The 24,627-nt window shown below is 36.4% G+C and overlaps 1 protein-coding gene across 1 annotated transcript in view; it reads left to right on the top strand.

Moving 5' to 3' along the window:
* Nucleotides 1-2,386: 2,386 nt before the first annotated feature.
* Nucleotides 2,387-24,627, top strand: part of LOC134670463 (uncharacterized) — a 74,813-nt gene continuing 52,572 nt past the window's right edge. Inside the window, exons 1-2 of the mRNA XM_063528290.1 lie at nt 2,387-2,540; nt 2,692-2,782. Of these exons, the coding sequence (XP_063384360.1) occupies nt 2,467-2,540; nt 2,692-2,782 (165 nt within the window). The 5' untranslated portion in view covers nt 2,387-2,466. The remainder of the gene's footprint in view (nt 2,541-2,691; nt 2,783-24,627) is intronic.

The following is a 24,627-nucleotide window of genomic DNA, read 5'->3' as shown; positions in this document are numbered from 1 at the left end:
TCAATTAGATCACACGTCCCCCAATCAAAGGCATTCCCGCGTAGGTATTCTTTCGATCTTGAAGCGTTTCGCTGCCAATGCCAATAACTGGGTAATGAATTAAATCAGGAACCAGTAGCTGTAGAATTGAGGAGGATACTGATCTGATAATCACACACAAGTCACATGAGCCCGCCACAAAAAAAAAAACACAAATAAAAAGCCGCTCCCATCAAAGTTACGTTTACATTTTAAAACGACATGGTTAAATTACATGAAACTTGGCATCAAATACAAATATACAGGAATATAAATAGAATTTCTAATTCTATTTCTTGATTACTTAACATGTCCAATTACAAATGTAGTGCGTAATTGTTTTCCATCGTATTTTCTCGGAAACGTTCGTATTTGTCGTGCTACTTATCCGTCAACCTCAGCACTTTTTGTACCGAGACTGACTGTAGAGTTAGGCCGAGAAAAGTCTGCAGCGATTTTGATAGCCAACGCAGGGCAAGTGTTATTTATACGTCATAATTTCCTAGAAGTTTGACGTTTAAAATGACACTTGCACTGCGTGGGCTATCAAAATTGCTTCAGACTTTTCTCGGTCTAAAAATAAATATTAATTTTATGTTGAAACAAGTTTTAAATAAATACCTACGTAGATGAAAAAATACAATCTTGCCTTTTATTAAATCACATAATTTTTTGAGAAATTTGCGACTTAAGTTATCCAAATATCGGTAACAAATAAGAAGTCCCTATCACAGTTGTTATAAACCCTGGCAGAGTTCAATACATAATAATATCGGTATTTAACTAAACATAAGACAAACTCTTTATTTCATTTACGCGAGCGGAGCTGCGGGCCCGTCTAGTTAATTATAGCCTGACAAGTTCTTTTTTAGCCCTGATATAATGTCGCTACAAACAGCTTACATATAGCAACAATACGTGTACGTCATGAATAGTCGGGACAGTGTGTATTGGCATCGTGCAAGAGCGAGTGAGGTATACAATTATGTACATGTGAGTTGTAGAAGTATGTTTCCCAATCGAAACCCAATCGAAAGAGCATGTTTAGTTGATAATTAAGTATGAATAATTTACCTATCCGCCATAATTTGATTCTAAATATTCGACCTCCGTATATATATTTACCAGATTCAGTCACTCGTGGTGGTAATGGCTCATTCTTATAATAAATATTTTTGATTATAGCACTAAAGACGCCTTAAATGAGAAAAATAATAATTTAATAATTAATATTCATATTTAGTACAAAACTAACCAGTTTATTACAAACTCACTATGAAAATCAGTACCCGTCATGTCAACAAATAATTTCACAACATTGTTTAATGGAATGCTACTGAATCCCGTATCCTTTTTCTGTCGCAAGTATTTTAATGTATTTAAAATTATTTGTTTAGCATCGGTGTGAATTTTTTTGGGCATTTTGATTGCAAAATCTATTATTATCCTGAAATATTTACAATCATTTTCGATTTGTTTACATCGGTGACATTCAATGACTTTCAATGTCGGATGTCAAACAAAATAATTGCCATTAAAATAAATTAGTTCCATCGAAAATCCGCAACGTGGCGAGGGCTAAAAAGGAACTTGTTAGGCTTTAAATATGCGCTAGGTATATTCTGTAATGCCGCCGGCTGACTATATATGTACAAACCTACATGTGTTTTTTATGGCTTTCCATAGAATAATGAAAGATAGGTCGCGATATAAGTATTCCTCAGACGAAGCGTCCTTCAAGTATGGAGTGGCTTGGAATGAGCAGACCACTTACAGTTACGAAATAACCCTCTTTATAACAAGAGAAACGCTTTTTACTTGGTTTTCTTTCATAATGAAGATACTTTTACTACATGTTTTCCTTCATAATAGGTTTTTGTAACGCACACAAGAAAATAAGAATAAGAATAGGTATATTATTTTTCAGAAAGCATTTAAATTTAATCATAACATATTTGGTAGACATATTAAAGTAATTAGACACTAGCAAATTCAACCCGCGTTTTAAAAACTCGGTAAATATTTAAAAAAATGTCTAAACATTGTCAATACCTATTTTATAAAACATACCTATAGATGGTCAAGCAAATCTTGTCAGTAGAAAAAGGCGCGAAATTCTAATTTTCTATGGGACGATATCCGTTCGCGCCTACATTTTTCAAATTTGCCGCCTTTTTCTACTGACAAGATCTGCTTGACGCAGTTATATTTAGGTATTTTTCCCTAGAACGAATATAAATTCATTAAATTAAATAGGTCGCATACCATGACCAACCTGTTTCAAGATAATAGCTAACCACCAAAATTTAAAAATCAAACATTCCAATTTTGAAATACCGTGCGCGCATTGTCATAGAATCGAAAATAACAATCAAACGTCGCGAATGAAGGAAAATTTGTTGTGAAGTGTCGTGTTTTTTGTTAAAAAGTTGAATATTGCAAAAATAAATGATGTTTTCTGATGACGAAATAAAAGAAATGCCGGGTGGTAGTTTCATGAGGCCTGGCGATGAAATAATAAGGTGCGATGTTCGATTATTTATGTAATAAATGAGAAATGAATCGCAACCACATTGATATTTATCGAAGCTTATAATGCTTGCGTGTCTTCATTATTTTAAATTTTATTTATATTGACGAATGTCTACTTATTTTTGTTGTGTTTTTTTGCAGTATACGCAAAGTGTGTTTAAGCGACAAATATGAGAAAAGCGATTCAAGTGACAATAAGGAGCCGTTAATTTCAAATTCAGCTGGTAATGATGTAAGTATACTTGGTCAAGCAGATCTTGTCAGTAGAAAAAGGCGGCAAATTTGAAAAATGTAGGCGCGAAGGGTTATCTTCTCATAGAAAATTTAAATTTCGCGCCTTTTTCTACTGACAAGATTTGCTTGACCGTCTATAATAATTACACAAAAAATATAATTTTTATATTTATTGTGTCAAAATATTTTAAAATTTTTGGTGAAACGGAACGCAAATTAAAAACATAGTATATAACACACGTATTTGCTGTCCGGGTGAACTCAAATGATTTAAAGTTTCCATCAATATTTATTAGTAATTTCACACATCAATAGTATTTTTTTATTTCCATCGAAACTTTAGTACCTATTTATTTATTTCGTTTTCCTGTTGGAAAGATTTAATTCTAAATAATTTAGAAGATATTATTTGCCAGAAACCTGCGTCGTGTTCTATAAAAACCCGGTTACGTGTATCTCTTTCTAGCAAATGAGGTTGTTGGAAAGAGAAGCAAACAGACTACCTACCTATAGGATGCAATAAGCTCTTATATGTATATAAAGTGCTACTCGTGTAACATGCTTAACCCTTCGGAACTCAACCGGTGTGAAGTTATCGGCCAAAGTTATCGGCGAACAAAAACCCGACCAAATTAAGAAGTCGAGATTTTTAATGTTTCTTTTCGTCGTTAAAAAGAGCGTAAGTACATTAGTTTAAGGAAAAGTTGAATGTCATCAATTCTATTAAGAACATTTCATTATAAATTTTACTATGTAGCTGAAAAACATGCATCGTGACTGGTCGTAGAATTTTGTACTTATCAAACAAAGAAAATCCTACTTTCTAGCCTACAAAACGCTTCAAGTCTATTATTTGTAAAAGCTATTGACAAGAGCTTTCATTTTTCTGTTAAAAAAACTTACTTTCTTTGATAATCAAAGATTTAACGATTGATAATAGTCAGCGCCCTAAAGATTCTAGACATATATTGATCAATTTGACCAACTTCCGGGTAGAAGACCACTGTCTAACTGACATCATCAGAAACTGTACATCAGAATCATTCATAAAACGCCTTCAGAACCCACTTAGCGAGATAACTGTAGCTGCATTAGCTAAAATAAAGTTAGCGGCGGAACGATTTTGTAAACTCATTTCAACAAAAGAAAATTTCATAACTTACATAAACTGAAAATTTACATCGAGAGCTTATAATTTAAGCTTTCATAATCCACCAATCTTGGTATTCTAAGTATTTTTTTTAAATAATTCATTGCAGAGTCAATGGCTGAAATATTCCAAATACACATAACTAATTTTGACCCACTTCTAGACGAAAGACCACTTTCATTTTGACATCATCCGGAACTGTACACCAAGATCTTTCATAAAACGCCTTCAGAACCCACTTAGCGAGCTTACTGTAGTTGCATCAGCTGAAAGAAAGTTATCGGCGGAACAGTATTATATCCTTTATTATTTTTTATTATTTATATTATAATTTTGACCCACTTCCAGACGAAAGACCACTTCCATTTTGACAACATCCGGAACTGTACACCAAGATCTTTTATAAAACGCCTTCAGAACCCACTTCGCGAGCTTACTGTAGTTGCATTAGCTGAAAAAAAGTTATCGGCGGAACAGTATTATATACATTATTAATTCAGATAAAAAAACTCTGAATCTCACAAGATTTGTGAATGTAAATCAATAGCTTTTTCATAAAGCTTTCAGAATCTATTGTTTTAGGTGTTCTAAGATTTATTTTTTAAATAATTTTTGACCAAGTCCGTGGCCAAAATATTCCAAATGAACATCACTAATTTTGACCCACTTCTAGATGAAAGACCACTTTCATTTTGACATCATGCGAAACTTTAAACCAAGATCTTTCATAAAACGCCTTCAGAACCAAGTTAGCGAGCTACCTGTAGCTGCATTAGCTGAAATAAAATTAGCGGCGGAACGATTTTGTAAACTCATTTTCAACAAAAGAAAATTACATAACTTACATATACCGATAATTTACTTCGAGAGCTTTAATTTTAAGCTTTCAGAATCCACCAATCTAGGTATTCTAAGTATTTTATTTAAACAATTCATTGCAGAGTCAATGGCTGAGATATTCCAAATACACATAACTAATTTTGACCCACTTCTAGTCGAAAGACCACTTTCATTTTGAACACATTCGAAAGTGTACATCAAGATTTTTCATGAAACACCTTCAGAACCCACTTCGCGAGCTTACTGTAATTGCATCAGCTGAAAGAAAGTTATCGGCGGAACAATATTATATCCTTTATTAATTCAGAAAAAAAAATAACTATGGCTTTAAATCTTTCATGATTTGTGAATGTAAATCAAGAGCTTTTTCGAAAGCTTTCAGAATCTATTAACCTAGGTGTTCTAAGATTTTTTTTAATAATTTATAACCAAGTCCGTGACCAAAATATTATAAATGCACATCACTAATTTTGACCCACTTCTAGTCGAAAGACCACTTTCATTTTGACAACATTCGAAACTATACATCAAGATCTTTCATGAAACACCTTCAGAACCCATTTCGCGAGCTTACTGTAATTGCATCAGCTTAAAGAAAGTTATCGGCGGAACAATATTATATCCTTTATTAATTCAGAAAAAAAAAACTTTGGCTTTGAATCTTTCATGATTTAAGAATGTAAATCAATAGCTTTTTCATAAAGCTTTCAGAATCTATTGTTTTAGGTGTTCTAAGATTTATTTTTTAAATAATTTTTGACCAAGTCCGTGGCCAAAATATTCCAAATGAACATCACTAATTTTGACCCACTTCTAGATGAAAGACCACTTTCATTTTGACATCATGCGAAACTTTAAACCAAGATCTTTCATAAAACGCCTTCAGAACCAAGTTAGCGAGCTACCTGTAGCTGCATTAGCTGAAATAAAATTAGCGGCGGAACGATTTTGTAAACTCATTTTCAACAAAAGAAAATTACATAACTTACATATACCGATAATTTACTTCGAGAGCTTTAATTTTAAGCTTTCAGAATCCACCAATCTAGGTATTCTAAGTATTTTATTTAAACAATTCATTGCAGAGTCAATGGCTGAGATATTCCAAATACACATAACTAATTTTGACCCACTTCTAGTCGAAAGACCACTTTCATTTTGAACACATTCGAAAGTGTACATCAAGATTTTTCATGAAACACCTTCAGAACCCACTTCGCGAGCTTACTGTAATTGCATCAGCTGAAAGAAAGTTATCGGCGGAACAATATTATATCCTTTATTAATTCAGAAAAAAAAATAACTATGGCTTTAAATCTTTCATGATTTGTGAATGTAAATCAAGAGCTTTTTCGAAAGCTTTCAGAATCTATTAACCTAGGTGTTCTAAGATTTTTTTTAATAATTTATAACCAAGTCCGTGACCAAAATATTATAAATGCACATCACTAATTTTGACCCACTTCTAGATGAAAGACCACTTTCATTTTGACATCATCCGAAACTTTACACCAAGATCTTTCATAAAACACCTTCAGAACCCAGTTAGTAAGCTAACTGTAGCTGCATCAGCTGAAATAAAGTTATCGGCGAAACAATATTATATCCTTTGTTAATTCAGAAAAAAAATGAATCTTTCATGATTTGTGAATGTAAATCAAGAGCTTTTTCTAAAGCTTTCAGAATCTATTAATCGAGGTGTACTTAGATTTTTTCTTAAATCATTAATGACCAAGATCGTGGTCAAACTATTCAAAATGCAAATCTCTAATTTTGACCCACTTCTAGATGAAAGACCACTTTCATTTTGACATCATCCGAAACTTTACACCAAGATCTTTCATAAAACACCTTCAGAACCCAGTTAGTAAGCTAACTGTAGCTGCATCAGCTGAAATAAAGTTATCGGCGAAACAATATTATATCCTTTGTTAATTCAGAAAAAAAATGAATCTTTCATGATTTGTGAATGTAAATCAAGAGCTTTTTCTAATGCTTTCAGAATCTATTTATCGAGGTGTACTTAGATTTTTTCTTAAATCATTAATGACCAAGATCGTGGTCAAACTATTCAAAATGCAAATCTCTAATTTTGACCCACTTCTAGATGAAAGACCACTTTCATTTTGACATCATCCGAAACTGTACACCAAGATCTTTCATAAAACGCCTTCAGAACCCAGTTAGCGAGCTAACTGTAGCTGCATTAGCTGAAATGAAGTTAGCGGCGGAACGATTTTGTAAACTCATTTTCAACAAAAGAAAATTTACATAACTTACATAAACTGATAATTTACATAGAGAGCTTTTATTATAAGCTTTCAGAATCCACCAATCTAGGTATTCTAAGTATTTTATTTAAATAATTCATTGCAGAGTCAATGGCTGAAATATTCCAAATATACATAATTAATTTTGACCCACTTCTAGTCGAAAGACCACTTTCATTTTGACAACATTCGAAACTATACATCAAGATCTTTCATGAAACACCTTCAGAACCCATTTCGCGAGCTTACTGTAATTGCATCAGCTTAAAGAAAGTTATCGGCGGAACAATATTATATCCTTTATTAATTCAGAAAAAAAAAACTTTGGCTTTGAATCTTTCATGATTTAAGAATGTAAATCAAGAGCTTTTTCTAAAGCTTTCAGAATCTATTAACCTAGGTGTTCTAAGATTTTTTTTTAATAATTTATAACCAAGTCCGTGACCAAAATATTATAAATGCACATCACTAATTTTGACCCACTTCTAGATGAAAGACCACTTTCATTTTGACATCATCCGAAACTTTACACCAAGATCTTTCATAAAACGCCTTCAGAACCCAGTTAGTAAGCTAACTGTAGCTGCATCAGCTGAAATAAAGTTATCGGCGGAACAATATTATATCCTTTGTTAATTCAGAAAAAAAACTGAATCTTTCATGATTTGTGAATGTAAATCAAGAGCTTTTTCTAAAGCTTTCAGAATCTATTTATCGAGGTGTACTTAGATTTTTTCTTAAAACATTAATTCAAAATGCAAATCTCTAATTTTGACCCACTTCTAGATGAAAGACCACTTTCATTTTGACATCATCCGAAACTGTACACCAAGATCTTTCATAAAACGCCTTCAGAACCCAATTAGCGAGCTAACTGTAGCTGCATTAGCTGAAATGAAGTTAGCGGCGGAACGATTTTGTAAACTCATTTTCAACAAAAGAAAATTTACATAACTTACATAAACTGATAATTTACATCGAGAGCTTTTATAATAAGCTTTCAGAATCCACCAATCTAGGTATTCTAAGTATTTTATTTAAATAATTCATTGCAGAGTCAATGGCTGAAATATTCCAAATACACATAATTAATTTTGACCCACTTCTAGTCGAAAGACCACATTCATTTTGACAACATTCGAAACTGTACATCAAGATTTTTCATGAAACACCTTCAGAACCCACTTCGCGAGCTTACTGTAATTGCATCAGCTGAAAGAAAGTTATCGGCGGAACAATATTATATCCTTTATTAATACAGAAAAAAAAAAAACTTTGGCTTTAAATTTTTCATGATTTGTGAATGTAAATCAAGAGCTTTTTCGAAATATTTCAGAATCTATTAACCTATGTGTTCTAAGATTTTTTTTAAATAATTTATAACCAAGTCCGTGACCAAAATATTATAAATGCACATCACTAATTTTGACCCACTTCTAGATGAAAGACCACTTTCATTTTGACAACATACGAAACTGTACATCAAGATCTTTCATGAAACACCTTCAGAACCCACTTCGCGAGCTAACAGTAGCTGCATTAGCTGAAATGAAGTTAGCGGCGGAACGATTTTGTAAACTCATTTTCAACAAAAGAAAATTTACATAACTTACATAAACTGATAATTTACATAGAGAGCTTTTATTATAAGCTTTCAGAATCCACCAATCTAGGTATTCTAAGTATTTTTTTTAAATAATTCATTGCAGAGTCAATGGCTGAAATATTCCAAATACACATAATTAATTTTGACCCACTTCTAGTCGAAAGACCACTTTCACTTTGACAACATTCGAAACTGTACATCAAGATCTTTCATGAAACACCTTCATAACCCATTTCGCGAGCTTACTGTAATTGCATCAGCTTAAAGAAAGTTATCGGCGGAACAATATTATATCCTTTATTAATTCAGAAAAAAAAAACTTTGGCTTTGAATCTTTCATGATTTAAGAATGTAAATCAAGAGCTTTTTCTAAAGCTTTCAGAATCTATTAACCTAGGTGTTCTAAGATTTTTTTTTAATAATTTGTAACCAAGTCCGTGACCAAAATATTATAAATGCACATCACTAATTTTGACCCACTTCTAGATGAAAGACCACTTTCATTTTGACATCATCCGAAACTTTACACAAAGATCTTTCATAAAACGCCTTCAGAACCCAGTTAGTAAGCTAACTGTAGCTGCATCAGCTGAAATAAAGTTATCGGCGGAACAATATTATATCCTTTGTTAATTCAGAAAAAAAACTGAATCTTTCATGATTTGTGAATGTAAATCAAGAGCTTTTTCTAAAGCTTTCAGAATCTATTTATCGAGGTGTACTTAGATTTTTTCTTAAATCATTAATGACCAAGATCGTGGTCAAACTATTCAAAATGCAAATCTCTAATTTTGACCCACTTCTAGATGAAAGACCACTTTCATTTTGACATCATTCGAAACTGTACATCAAGATTTTTCATGAAACACCTTCAGAACCCAGTTAGCGAGCTTACTGTAATTGCATCAGCTGAAAGAAAGTTATCGGCGGAACAATATTATATCCTTTATTAATACAGAAAAAAAAAATAACTTTGGCTTTAAATTTTTCATGATTTGTGAATGTAAATCAAGAGCTTTTTCGAAATATTTCAGAATCTATTTACCTAGGTGTTCTAAGATTTTTTTTAAATAATTTATAACCAAGTCCGTGGCCAAAATATTCCAAATGAACATCACTAATTTTGACCCACTTCTAGATAAAAGACCACTTTCATTTTTACATCATCCGAAACTTTACACCAAGATCTTTCATAAAACGCCTTTAGAATCAAGTTAGCGAGCTAACTGTGGCTGCATTAGCTGAAATGAAGTTAGCGGCGGAACGATTTTGTAAACTCATTTTCAACAAAAGAAAATTACATGACTTTCATATACCGATAATTTACATCGAGAGCTTTAATTTTAAGCTTTCAGAATCCACCAATCTAGGTATTCAAAGTATTGGCTGAAATATTCCAAATACACATAACTAATTTTGACCCACTTCTAGTCGAAAGACCACTTTCATTTTGACAACATTCGAAACTGTAAATCAAGATCTTTCATGAAACACCTTCAGAACCCACTTCGCGAGCTTACTGTAGTTGCATCAGCTGAAAGAAAGTTATCGGCGGAACAATATTATATCCTTTATTAATTCAGAAAAAAAAATAACTTTGGCTTTGAATCTTTCATGATTTCTGAATGTAAATCAAGAGCTTTTTCTAAAGCTTTCAGAATCTATCAACCTAGGTGTTCTAAGATTTTATTTAATAATTTATAACCAAGTCCGTGACCAAAATATTATAAATGCACATCACTAATTTTGACCCACTTCTAGATGAAAGACCACTTTCATTTTGACAACATTCGAAACTGTACATCAAGATCTTTCATGAAACACCTTCAGAACCCACTTTGCGAGCTTACTGTAGTTGCATCAGCTGAAAGAAAGTTATCGGCGGAACAATATTATGTACATTATTAATTCAGAAAAAAAAAACTCTGAATCTCACAACAGATGTGAATGTAAATCAAGAGCTTTTTCATAAAGCTTTCAGAATCTATTGTTTTAGGTGTTCTAAGATTTATTTTTTAAATAATTTATGACCAAGTCCGTGGCCAAAATATTCCAAATGAACATCACTAATTTTGACCCACTTCTAGATGAAAGACCACTTTCATTTTTACATCATCCGAAACTTTACACCAAGATCTTTCATAAAACGCCTTTAGAATCAAGTTAGCGAGCTAACTGTGGCTGCATTAGCTGAAATGAAGTTAGCGGCGGAACGATTTTGTAAACTCATTTTCAACAAAAGAAAATTACATGACTTTCATATACCGATAATTTACATCGAGAGCTTTAATTTTAAGCTTTCAGAATCCACCAATCTAGGTATTCAAAGTATTTCATTTAAATAATTCATTGCAGGTCAATGGCTGAAATATTCCAAATACACATAACTAATTTTGACCCACTTCTAGTCGAAAGACCACTTTCATTTTGACAACATTCGAAACTGTAAATCAAGATCTTTCATGAAACACCTTCAGAACCCACTTCGCGAGCTTACTGTAGTTGCATCAGCTGAAAGAAAGTTATCGGCGGAACAATATTATATCCTTTATTAATTCAGAAAAAAAAATAACTTTGGCTTTGAATCTTTCATGATTTCTGAATGTAAATCAAGAGCTTTTTCTAAAGCTTTCAGAATCTATTAACCTAGGTGTTCTAAGATTTTATTTAATAATTTATAACCAAGTCCGTGACCAAAATATTATAAATGCACATCACTAATTTTGACCCACTTCTAGATGAAAGACCACTTTCATTTTGACAACATTCGAAACAGTACATCAAGATCTTTCATGAAACACCTTCAGAACCCACTTCGCGAGCTTACTGTAGTTGCATCAGCTGAAAGAAAGTTATCGGCGGAACAATATTATGTACATTATTAATTCAGAAAAAAAAACTCTGAATCTCACAAGAGATGTGAATGTAAATCAAGAGCTTTTTCATAAAGCTTTCAGAATCTATTGTTTTAGGTGTTCTAAGATTTATTTTTTAAATAATTTATGACCAAGTCTGTGGCCAAAATATTCCAAATGAACATCACTAATTTTGACCCACTTCTAGTCGAAAGACCACTTTCATTTTGACAACATTCGAAACTGTAAATCAAGATCTTTCATGAAACACCTTCAGAACCCACTTCGCGAGCTTACTGTAGTTGCATCAGCTGAAAGAAAGTTATCGGCGGAACAATATTATATCCTTTATTAATTCAGAAAAAAAAATAACTTTGGCTTTGAATCTTTCATGATTTCTGAATGTAAATCAAGAGCTTTTTCTAAAGCTTTCAGAATCTATCAACCTAGGTGTTCTAAGATTTTATTTAATAATTTATAACCAAGTCCGTGACCAAAATATTATAAATGCACATCACTAATTTTGACACACTTCTAGATGAAAGACCACTTTCATTTTGACAACATTCGAAACTGTACATCAAGATCTTTCATGAAACACCTTCAGAACCCACTTTGCGAGCTTACTGTAGTTGCATCAGCTGAAAGAAAGTTATCGGCGGAACAATATTATGTACATTATTAATTCAGAAAAAAAAACTCTGAATCTCACAACAGATGTGAATGTAAATCAAGAGCTTTTTCATAAAGCTTTCAGAATCTATTGTTTTAGGTGTTCTAAGATTTATTTTTTAAATAATTTATGACCAAGTCCGTGGCCAAAATATTCCAAATGAACATCACTAATTTTGACCCACTTCTAGATAAAAGACCACTTTCATTTTTACATCATCCGAAACTTTACACCAAGATCTTTCATAAAACGCCTTTAGAATCAAGTTAGCGAGCTAACTGTGGCTGCATTAGCTGAAATGAAGTTAGCGGCGGAACGATTTTGTAAACTCATTTTCAACAAAAGAAAATTACATGACTTTCATATACCGATAATTTACATCGAGAGCTTTAATTTTAAGCTTTCAGAATCCACCAATCTAGGTATTCAAAGTATTTTATTTAAATAATTAATTGCAGGTCAATGGCTGAAATATTCCAAATACACATAACTAATTTTGACCCACTTCTAGTCGAAAGACCACTTTCATTTTGACAACATTCGAAACTGTAAATCAAGATCTTTCATGAAACACCTTCAGAACCCACTTCGCGAGCTTACTGTAGTTGCATCAGCTGAAAGAAAGTTATCGGCGGAACAATATTATATCCTTTATTAATTCAGAAAAAAAAATAACTTTGGCTTTGAATCTTTCATGATTTCTGAATGTAAATCAAGAGCTTTTTCTAAAGCTTTCAGAATCTATCAACCTAGGTGTTCTAAGATTTTATTTAATAATTTATAACCAAGTCCGTGACCAAAATATTATAAATGCACATCACTAATTTTGACCCACTTCTAGATGAAAGACCACTTTCATTTTGACAACATTCGAAACTGTACATCAAGATCTTTCATGAAACACCTTCAGAACCCACTTTGCGAGCTTACTGTAGTTGCATCAGCTGAAAGAAAGTTATCGGCGGAACAATATTATGTACATTATTAATTCAGAAAAAAAAAACTCTGAATCTCACAACAGATGTGAATGTAAATCAAGAGCTTTTTCATAAAGCTTTCAGAATCTATTGTTTTAGGTGTTCTAAGATTTATTTTTTAAATAATTTATGACCAAGTCCGTGGCCAAAATATTCCAAATGAACATCACTAATTTTGACCCACTTCTAGATGAAAGACCACTTTCATTTTTACATCATCCGAAACTTTACACCAAGATCTTTCATAAAACGCCTTTAGAATCAAGTTAGCGAGCTAACTGTGGCTGCATTAGCTGAAATGAAGTTAGCGGCGGAACGATTTTGTAAACTCATTTTCAACAAAAGAAAATTACATGACTTTCATATACCGATAATTTACATCGAGAGCTTTAATTTTAAGCTTTCAGAATCCACCAATCTAGGTATTCAAAGTATTTCATTTAAATAATTCATTGCAGGTCAATGGCTGAAATATTCCAAATACACATAACTAATTTTGACCCACTTCTAGTCGAAAGACCACTTTCATTTTGACAACATTCGAAACTGTAAATCAAGATCTTTCATGAAACACCTTCAGAACCCACTTCGCGAGCTTACTGTAGTTGCATCAGCTGAAAGAAAGTTATCGGCGGAACAATATTATATCCTTTATTAATTCAGAAAAAAAAATAACTTTGGCTTTGAATCTTTCATGATTTCTGAATGTAAATCAAGAGCTTTTTCTAAAGCTTTCAGAATCTATTAACCTAGGTGTTCTAAGATTTTATTTAATAATTTATAACCAAGTCCGTGACCAAAATATTATAAATGCACATCACTAATTTTGACCCACTTCTAGATGAAAGACCACTTTCATTTTGACAACATTCGAAACAGTACATCAAGATCTTTCATGAAACACCTTCAGAACCCACTTCGCGAGCTTACTGTAGTTGCATCAGCTGAAAGAAAGTTATCGGCGGAACAATATTATGTACATTATTAATTCAGAAAAAAAAACTCTGAATCTCACAAGAGATGTGAATGTAAATCAAGAGCTTTTTCATAAAGCTTTCAGAATCTATTGTTTTAGGTGTTCTAAGATTTATTTTTTAAATAATTTATGACCAAGTCTGTGGCCAAAATATTCCAAATGAACATCACTAATTTTGACCCACTTCTAGTCGAAAGACCACTTTCATTTTGACAACATTCGAAACTGTAAATCAAGATCTTTCATGAAACACCTTCAGAACCCACTTCGCGAGCTTACTGTAGTTGCATCAGCTGAAAGAAAGTTATCGGCGGAACAATATTATATCCTTTATTAATTCAGAAAAAAAAATAACTTTGGCTTTGAATCTTTCATGATTTCTGAATGTAAATCAAGAGCTTTTTCTAAAGCTTTCAGAATCTATTAACCTAGGTGTTCTAAGATTTTATTTAATAATTTATAACCAAGTCCGTGACCAAAATATTATAAATGCACATCACTAATTTTGACCCACTTCTAGATGAAAGACCACTTTCATTTTGACAACATTCGAAACAGTACATCAAGATCTTTCATGAAACACCTTCAGAACCCACTTCGCGAGCTTACTGTAGTTGCATCAGCTGAAAGAAAGTTATCGGCGGAACAATATTATGTACATTATTAATTCAGAAAAAAAAACTCTGAATCTCACAAGAGATGTGAATGTAAATCAAGAGCTTTTTCATAAAGCTTTCAGAATCTATTGTTTTAGGTGTTCTAAGATTTATTTTTTAAATAATTTATGACCAAGTCCGTGGCCAAAATATTCCAAATGAACATCACTAATTTTGACCCACTTTTAGATGAAAGACCACTTTCATTTTGACATCATCCGAAACTTTACACCAAGATCTTTCATAAAACGCCTTCAGAACCCAGTTAGCGAGCTAACTGTAGCTGCATTAGCTGAAATGAAGTTAGCGGCGGAACGATTTTGTAAACTCATTTTCAACAAAAGAAAATTTACATAACTTACATAAACTGATAATTTACATCGAGAGCTTTATTATAAGCTTTCAGAATCCACCAATCTAGGTATTCTAAATATTTTATTTAAATACTTCATTGCAGAGTCAATGGCTGAAATATTCCAAATACACATAATTAATTTTGACCCACTTCTAGTCGAAAGACCACTTTTATTTTGACAACATTCGAAACTGTACGTCAAGATCTTTCATGAAACACCTTCAGAACCCACTTCGCGAGCTTACTGTAATTGCATCAGCTGAAAGAAAGTTATCGGCGGAACAATATTATATCCTTTATTAATTTCGAAAAAAAAAAAAAATAACTTTGGCTTTGAATCTTTCATAATTTGTGAATGTAAATCAAGAGCTTTTTCTAAAGCTTTCAGAATCTATTAACCTAGGTGTTCTAAGATTTTTTTTTAATAATTTATAACCAAGTCCGTGACCAAAATATTATAAATGCACATCACTATTTGTCCCGGAATCCAGGACAATTACTACTTCGATAGCTAAATTGGGAGAAAACGAAAAAGCTGGGCTTTCAGACGTGAGCATTTAATGACAACTAAGATCTAAAACAAAAGGTAAAACAAAATAGCATAAAAACATAGACAATGTATAAAAAGTATAAATAATATAAAACCTTATATCAGTCCTCGACATCATCCCCCCCGTGTAGCAAGGCTACACAACTTCTTCGTGCAGTCGAGCTAACTTTCTGGCGGGCCTCCTTAATAGGCCCCCTTTTGTGGCCACGTCAGCCACTCTGACAATTCCATCTCTGCCCGGGAACACTTCAACTATACGACCTATAGGCCAAACACCTCTAGGCAGGTCGGGGTCAACTACGAGGACAACGTCGTCTACTTTTAAATTGTGATACTGCCTTCCGTTGTTTCTTCTCGGCTTTAGACTGGGCAGGTATTCTTTAAGCCACCTGGTCCAAAAGTGTTCGGACAGTCGTAGAACCTTTTGCCACTCCTTTCTTGACGAAAATACACCATCGTCTAAAACGGCCGGTAGCTGCTGTGGTGAAGGGGTACCAATCAAGAAATGGGACGGAGTCAGGCTTTCATACTCTCTATTCTCAGTGACGTAGGTTAATGGCCGCGAGTTTACTAGCGCCTCTGCCTCTAGGAGAAGAGTATGGAGTAGTTCTTCTCTGGGAGCCCTTTCTTTTAGAGTCACAAGGAGTGCTGTCTTAACTGTCTTAACAAGTCTCTCCCAACAACCACCCATGAATGGAGACGCCGGAGGAATGAAGCACCACTCTATGCGTTTGCTGGCAGCAAAGTCTTGCACGGCGTCGCTGTAAAATTCGCACAGTTGTCTGTTGGCTCCAACAAAGGAAGTCCCATTATCCGAAAGTATCTTATTCGGGAGTCCTCGACGTGCAGCAAAACGACGTATGCTCATGATTGCGGAATCTGCTGATAGACTAGCAACAATTTCCAGGTGCACTGCTCGTGTCGTCATGCAGGTAAAGAGGGCTATCCATCGTTTTTCTCGTCGACGGCCGATTGACACTTCGACGGGGCCAAAATAATCTAGCCCGGTGTTTGTGAACGGGCGTTTGTGGTGTTCCAGGCGCACATCTGGTATGTCGCCGGTTGGTGGGATGTGGGGCGTTGCTTTACGCTTTATACAGTAGGCACATTTTCGGGCAACCATGCGCACTTCGCTACGGCATCGCAGTATCCAAAATCTTTGTTTAAGTTCGTTAATCACCAGCTCGTTGAAGGCGTGTGCAGCTTCGACGTGGTAGTGCCGTATGAGTAGACGAACAGCTGGGTGACGGCCATCAAGAATAATAGGTGATGTAGTGGCGTAGTCAACGTTCTTCATGCGCTTTATACGACTGTCCAGTCTGAGAAGGCCATCTTCATCAATAATCGGGCAGAGAGGATTCAATTTGCTCGACTTGGGCAAGGGCTTAGCTTCTCGAAGCAAGGCAAATTCTTCGCCGAACAAATCGGTCTGCGTCTGTCGAAGAATGGCAATTTCGGCCTTCTGCATCTCTACGGCGGACAGTGGTGGAAGCTTAGAAGAAGGGTTAGTCTTGGTTTTGGAATTTGGATTGTCATGTGCCAAAAGAGAACGAAACTTATTGATGCACTGAAATATACGTGCAGTTGTACGAACCAGGCGTAACCATTCACTAAAACGTGAGGGATCAGGCACAACCGATGAAGGCTTGTCCAAATTGATGAGTCCTACATGCGTCTTGGAGGGTTTTAACTCCTCCAAGACGGGTGTAGTTTCAGGTGCCGATGGTTCTTTGGGCCATTCGCTGAACGGCAGTAATAAGAAATCCGGTCCAGAGAACCACCGCGATAAATCGATGTCACGATCTTTTAATCTAGTCGCGTCATCCGCTACATTCAAACCACCTGGTACGAATTTCCAGTTAGTAACTTTGGTGATTTCGGTGATTTCGCCCACACGGTTCGCGACAAATGGTTTGAATGTCCGTGCGTCACTACGGATCCAACTGAGTACTGTGGTTGAATCAGACCAAAAGTAGATCGCATCAGGTTTTATATCGTGACCGATGCATATCGTATTGGCGAATCGGGAGGCTATCAGGCTAGCTTGGAGTTCAAGTCGTGGTATAGACGTAGGTTTCAAAGGACTCAGTCGGGCCTTTCCACCGATGAGAGACAGCTTTACGGAACCGCTCGTTAATGTAAAGCGCCAATATGCGACGCACGCGTATGCCTCCTCGCTGGCGTCTGCAAATATATGGAGCTGTCTGTCACGAATGATATCGTCTGGAAACCCACATCTGTACCAACGCGGAATTTTGACGCATGTAATCGTAGCAAGTTGTTGAGACCAAGCTCGCCACTTTTGAACGGCATGTGATTGCAGCTCAGTGTCCCAATCAATACCAGTTCGCCATGTCTGCTGGAATAAAATACGACCTTGAATAACCAAAGGAGTCAAGAGACCGAGGGGGTCGTACACACACATCAGGTAAGACAATACCTTTCGTTTTGTTAATTTGTCTTGGTCTGGTATGGGAGAACCAGTACGAAAACTAAAGGTATCGCTCTTAGGATGCCATATAAGTCCTAAAGTCCTAACAAAGGCTTCAGGCCCTACATGTATATCTTCAACTATAGGAGCTCGTAAGTCTTCTGGTACGGCTGCAAGTGCAGCGGGTACGTTAGAGACCCAACCACGCATCTCCATGCCTGCCGCTTTGTGAACCGTTACTATGTCAGCTGCAAGTTGCGCAGCTTCTTGGACACTGTCAAGACTTCCTAAATAATCATCCATGTAATGATCACGAACGATAGCCTTTGCGGCGGCCGGGTAAGACCTTTGTAATTCCTGAGCGTTACGATTTTTTATGTATAAAGCAGTACAGGGGCTGCATACAGCACCGAAGATAACGGAAGTCATTCTGTATTCTTTTAATTCACAGTGAGGGTCATTCCTCCAAAGAAAACGTAAAGCGTCACGATCTTCCTGCCTAATCCTAATTTGTGGAAACATTTCTTTCACGTCAGCTGTCATAGCAACATGACCTTCACGAAAACGGAACAATATGTGTAGCAGTGACTGCAGGAGATCAGGCCCCGGGAGCAGGAGTGAATTCAAACTGACTCCCGAAGTCTTTGCGGCTGCGTCATGGACTACGCGCAGTTTTCGTTTTTGAGGATGGATTACAGGAAAATGGGGTAAATACCAACGTAAACATTTGTGTGTAATGCTTGTGTTTATTTTATCATGGTATGTTTCCTTTGGACACTCTTCAGTATAACCTTTTGACATCATGTTATCGATAAAGGCACAATAATCTTTTTTGAGGTTAGACTCTCGAGCCATGCGCCTTTCCAAACCGTGGAACCTCGAAAGCGCTTGAGGATAACTGTCAGGTGTGTTTGGAATGTCATTACGCCATAATAGACCTACTTCGAACCTACCTGATGGCAAACGTTTGGTCGTGGATTCTAAAACCGCTAAAGCGTGTTTATCTTCGTTAGAGTACACATTTTCAGACTTAGAAATACCTATGGCATCAAGGCGAAAATAATCTTTCACAAGTTCATCCATGGTGGTGTCACTAGCACTATTTTTGCTTGAAATGTGATTTACAAAATAGACGGGTTTAGACCAAATGTTGGATTTGCCGTGTAACACCCAACCTAAAGCTGTACGTGTGGCAATCGGATCGGTTTGGGCACCTTCCCTAAGCTCACGGCAGATAGTGAGATACCAATGTTCTGCACCAAGCAAGACTTTAGGTGTAGCTTCCGATATTGAAAGAACGTCCGCTAAATCAGCCAAGTGTGAATATTTCGTAATGTCGCTTTGGTTGACAGTTTGTGTGAACAGTGACAGTGAGTTTACGGCCTTAGCGTTGTTAACCGTGAACGTTTCAGAACATTGTTTACCTTTTATAGAAAAGCTAACATGTTGGATGGGCCTGTGTACTGACATTCCACAGGCTCCGTCAACCTTGATTGACTGCATGGGGCCAGTCGCTCCAATGTGGCGTGCCACCTCCCAGTCGATCATGGTTGACATGGAACCGTCATCAAGTAACGCATATGTGTCATATTTTCCATGAGGACCGCTTACTTCAACCGGAATGACTCTTAAAAACACTTGAGATTCTGGACTTAACATTTCATCGTTTGAGTGTGATCCAGTGACGTTAGAAATTGTAACAGTTTTATTTATGTTTTTGTGTTCAATAACATCGCAGGAGGAAGACGGAGACTCTCTGGCAGCATTGACTACGTGAGGCGTCGTTGCTGAATGTAGCAATGGGTGATGAAAACGTTCGCACCCGTCGACACCACATCGATTGATCCTGCATGACTTCCACCGATGTGATTTAGATACCAGACACTTAGAACATATCTTTGCTTCACGCAACCAAATCCATTTGTCATCTAAAGATAGTGACTTAAATTCCTCACACTCCGTAAGTTTATGTTTATTGTTACAGTAACGACATAGTTCATTGTTGGTGTTACGCACAGATGTCACATGAATGTTTTCACTTCGTGTAGGTTTGTGTGAAAAATTATTGTTGCCGACTGTACCATGTCGCCTACCTGACTCTGAAATAATGGCACCATTTCGCCTACCTAAACCTGAAGTAAAGGTACCGGTTTGCCTACCTAACTCTGGCATAAATGTGCCAGACCGCCTACCTAAATCAGGCATAACAGTGCCAGGTCGTCGGGCGTAATCAGGTACTAAACCGTAACGATTGTGTTTTATAGCCTCAATATCAAGAAACTCAGACAGTAATTGAATTTTAGGCACAGATCGGTCATTTTTGTACGCAAATTCTTTCCACTGACTGTACAATATCGGTGTCAGTTTGGATAACACACTATGAAACAACTCTACTGAATAAATATGCCCTATCTGATCTAAGTTTCTAATTACTGCTATACAATTGCGCAATCTACAAGCAAAGTTGGTAAGATCTTTTTGATCAAAGCTTAGCTTTGGGAGATTCCGCACGAGAGTAATCTCGTGTAGCACGATCATTTCAGGGAGCGCGAACGTCTGCTCCAGCACGTCGAGCACCTGCTCGGGCCGCTCCGCCGTGTACAGCAGCGACGACACGCTCTCCAGGGCCGCGCCGCGCAGCGCGCCGCTCAAACGCACAAGATTCTCTGTAGGCGTAAACAAATGTTGAGTATCGCGGTAAATGCGCTTAAACATTAACCATTCCGTGGTCTTACCGCTAAAAGGAGTAAGCTGTAGTTTATGTGAGCACCTTTGAGAATAAAAATAAGGCTCTGGCTGATTTGACGGCAACTGACATTGTTTGTTATTTGGGTTGTCAAGCAACGGCATTGATGTCAGTGCCTTATTATTATTGCTCGTAGAGGTTTGCAATAAGTTTGAATTGTCATGTATTGGTATTTGAAATGTCACGGGTTTTTTGTAGACATCGCGATGCATTTCATGATTTTCAGGATTATGATGTACCACTGAATTTTCATGATTGCGATGTGACGCAATCATATCATTTGTGTTATTAGTATTTTGACGTGTGGTATCTCGTTCTTGAGAGAAATATGGGTTGATAGGGTTGTTTACATTATTTTGTTGAATATAACTAGGTTCTAAACCTAACTTTCTCTCGCGAACGTGAACCGTAGTAGAGTCTGCGCCCGTAGGCGGGATATTTATTAGGGCCGCATCGACGTTGTTGTCAGCGGGACGACGGCCGCTATGGTTGACGTCGCGGACCCACGATGCAGTACGTGAATAAGATTGACTGACCGTATGAGTGTTGGATCGTCCATCCACTTCTTGGGTTGCCAGTCTTGCCTCTATTTCGAGCTCTTCCACTTGCTTAGCTTGTTCGAAGAGCTTACGTTCGAAGTCAAGCCGCTGGCGTGCGACCTCCTGGTCGCGTTGTAGTTGCAGTAGCGCCTGCTCACGTTCAAATAGCTGTTGTTCACGCTCCAGGCTGCGACGCGCCAATTGGGCCTCCTCGTTCAACCTCAGTGCCTTTATTGTGGCTGATGAACGAGAAGACGACACACGCGACCTGTTACTAGGAGAAACAACATTAATCTGTTCAGCACTATTCACACGACACTGGCGAGGCGTCTCGGGGGCCTCGGGGCCTTTGGAGACGTAGGGTGCGGGCGTATCAGTGGTTCCGGTCGTAACGGTGTCCAACTTTGTGGGCTGACCGGACCCACCCGCAGCCGACGCTCCGGGCTCCTCGGGGCTTTTGAAAACGTGGGGTGCGGGCATAACAGTGGCACCGGCCGAAACGGTGTCCAATCTCGAGGACCGGCCGGTCCCACCCGCAGCCAACGCTCCTGAGTCCGAGCGCGTCTTGCCAGCACTTTTTGCTGGTGTGCTCAGCTGTTTCGTTTTAGAACGCGTGATCATGTTCCGAGAAGGACCAAAATGTCCCGGAATCCAGGACAATTACTACTTCGATAGCTAAATTGGGAGAAAACGAAAAAGCTGGGCTTTCAGACGTGAGCATTTAATGACAACTAAGATCTAAAACAAAAGGTAAAACAAAATAGCATAAAAACATAGACAATGTATAAAAAGTATAAATAATATAAAACCTTATATCAGTCCTCGACACTATTTTTGACCCACTTCTAGATGAAAGACCACTTTCATTTTGACATCATCCGAAACTTTACACTATGGAAGGTAGAGATACTTCTACACTCCATACTTTACACCAAGATCTTTCATAAAACGCCTTCAGAACCCAGTTAGCGAGCTAACTGTAGCTGCATTAGCTGAAATGAAGTTAGCGGCGGAACAATATTATATCCTTTGTTAATTCAGAAAAAAACCTGAATCGTACATGATCTGTGAATGTAAATCAAGAGCTTTTTCATAAAGCTTTCAGAATCTATTGTTTTAGGTGTCCTAAGATTTATTTTTCAAATAATTTATGACCAAGTCCGTGGCCAAAATATTCCAAATGAACATCACTAATTTTGACCCACTTTTAGATGAAAGACCACTACAATAGTTATGTGTATTTGGAATATTTCAGCCATTGACTCTGCAATGAATTATTTAAATAATATACTTAGAATACCTAGATTGGTGGATTCTGAAACCTTATAGTAGAAGAGCCGGCCGCAAATTTTCTAACCGACTTGATACCACGATGAAATGCACAATGGTTTCCCATAAAAGTGATGCTAATTCCGAATTCGATAGTCTGCCACGGCGGAACTTGCCGAAAGTACGAAAAAGAAGGCCACTTCCGGTGCGAAAAAAGGGGGCTGATTTAACCCATCTGATACCGAAATAATAGTTATGGCAGCAGTTAGAAATTTACATGTAGACACATAAAAGCGAAGACTGCCAGTATTTTTTTTGCCGGAAGTGCTTGGCAGACGCTCTCAAAGGTGGCCAACGGGACCCCTAATTTAACCCATCTGATACCACCATGAAACCAATTCCAGTCGGTAGGTATGAACCCTCATGTCAGGAATATATAAGTCTGCCAAGGCTTTTCCTGCCGAAACACCTTGGCAGACGAGATTATAAGCAAGATGACCATCGGTTACCGTACACTAACCCATCTGATACCACCATGAAACCAATTCTAGTCGGTTCTTCTGGCCTTCTGTAGTCTCTTCCTCTTCGGTCACATCCATTCAAACATATTCTGCACTCGTCCGAGAAGAGAACTGGGGTCCATTGCTCAATGGTCCAGTCCGTATGATTTTCTGCAAACTATTTTTTTTTTTTTTTTTTTCTCTTTATTTTGGCACAAACAGTCATTACAAAAAAGATACATTGAAAACTATTACATATAAGATTGACAATACAGTGCCGAAAACGTTGTAGATTATAGTTAATATTGTTGTTGCAACGGACCTGAATTATTTAACTTAAACTATAAGAAGAAGTACAATTGTTTACTACCTACTTAATATCTAGCGTGTTGCTGGTACTTATGTTATACATTATTATTACTCACTTTTGATTGTATTAATCGTAACTATTTAATTTATTATTAATCTTGTTTTTCAACCCTCTAAGAGTGGTATTGAAAAGCTCTATTTCGTTGAATTCTTTGTTGTAAAGATACATAATACGGGGAATAAAACTGTTTCTAGTGTAGTTCTTTCGACGGATGGGTGGTACGAACATATGAAGGTTACGGTTGGGGCGAGCGGGAAGTCTGGCTTTAGTGATGAAGTTTAATTTTGAGAGTAATAAAGGGCAATCAACTTCGTTATTGACAATTTTGTAAAGGAAGGATATATCGAACAGCTTGCGGCGGTTTGCAAGACTCGTGAGTTGGTAGTGTGTCAAAGAATGGGCATAATGGTCATTGGGACGATTGTGTCGATAATTTAATATTTTAATAAATTTTCTTGCACTTTTTCGATACGATCGATGTGGTGTTTGTAATACGGGCTCCAGATTACACATCCGAAATCTAGAATAGATCTAACGAAAGCGAAATATAGGATTTTAAGAGTGATAATTTTTTTGAATGGTTTTGTAATTCTATTTATGAAACCTAGACTTCTAAATGCTCGTTTGATTATACTATCAATATGTGATGTGAAGGTTAGTCGGTCATCGAGAATGATACCTAAGTCGCGAATTTGGTTAACGCGGTTAAGGAGATTACCACAAAGCCTGTAGTCGTGTTGAATAGGAGACATTTTTCTAGAATATGTTATTACATTACACTTATCTGCATTGAGAAACAATTGATTAGTGGAACAGTACAACGATAATGCTTCTAAATCAGATTGTAATTTATGGCAGTCATCAATACATTTAATAGTTCTATATAATTTAGTATCATCTGCATACAGTAGATGTTGACTATACTTAATAATGTCTCCTATGTCATTTATATAAAGAGAAAATAGCACAGGCCCGAGATGTGATCCTTGGGGAACGCCAGAAGGGATTTTAAGGTAATTTGAGCAATAACCTTTCATACACACGGCTTGGCTTCGATTTCGGATATATGATTCAATCCAC

Source organism: Cydia fagiglandana, chromosome 14, assembly GCF_963556715.1.
Source record: "Cydia fagiglandana chromosome 14, ilCydFagi1.1, whole genome shotgun sequence".
NCBI lineage: Eukaryota > Metazoa > Arthropoda > Insecta > Lepidoptera > Tortricidae > Cydia > Cydia fagiglandana.
Note: the sequence above shows the minus strand (reverse complement) of the source record. Positions and strands in the feature narration are given on the sequence as shown.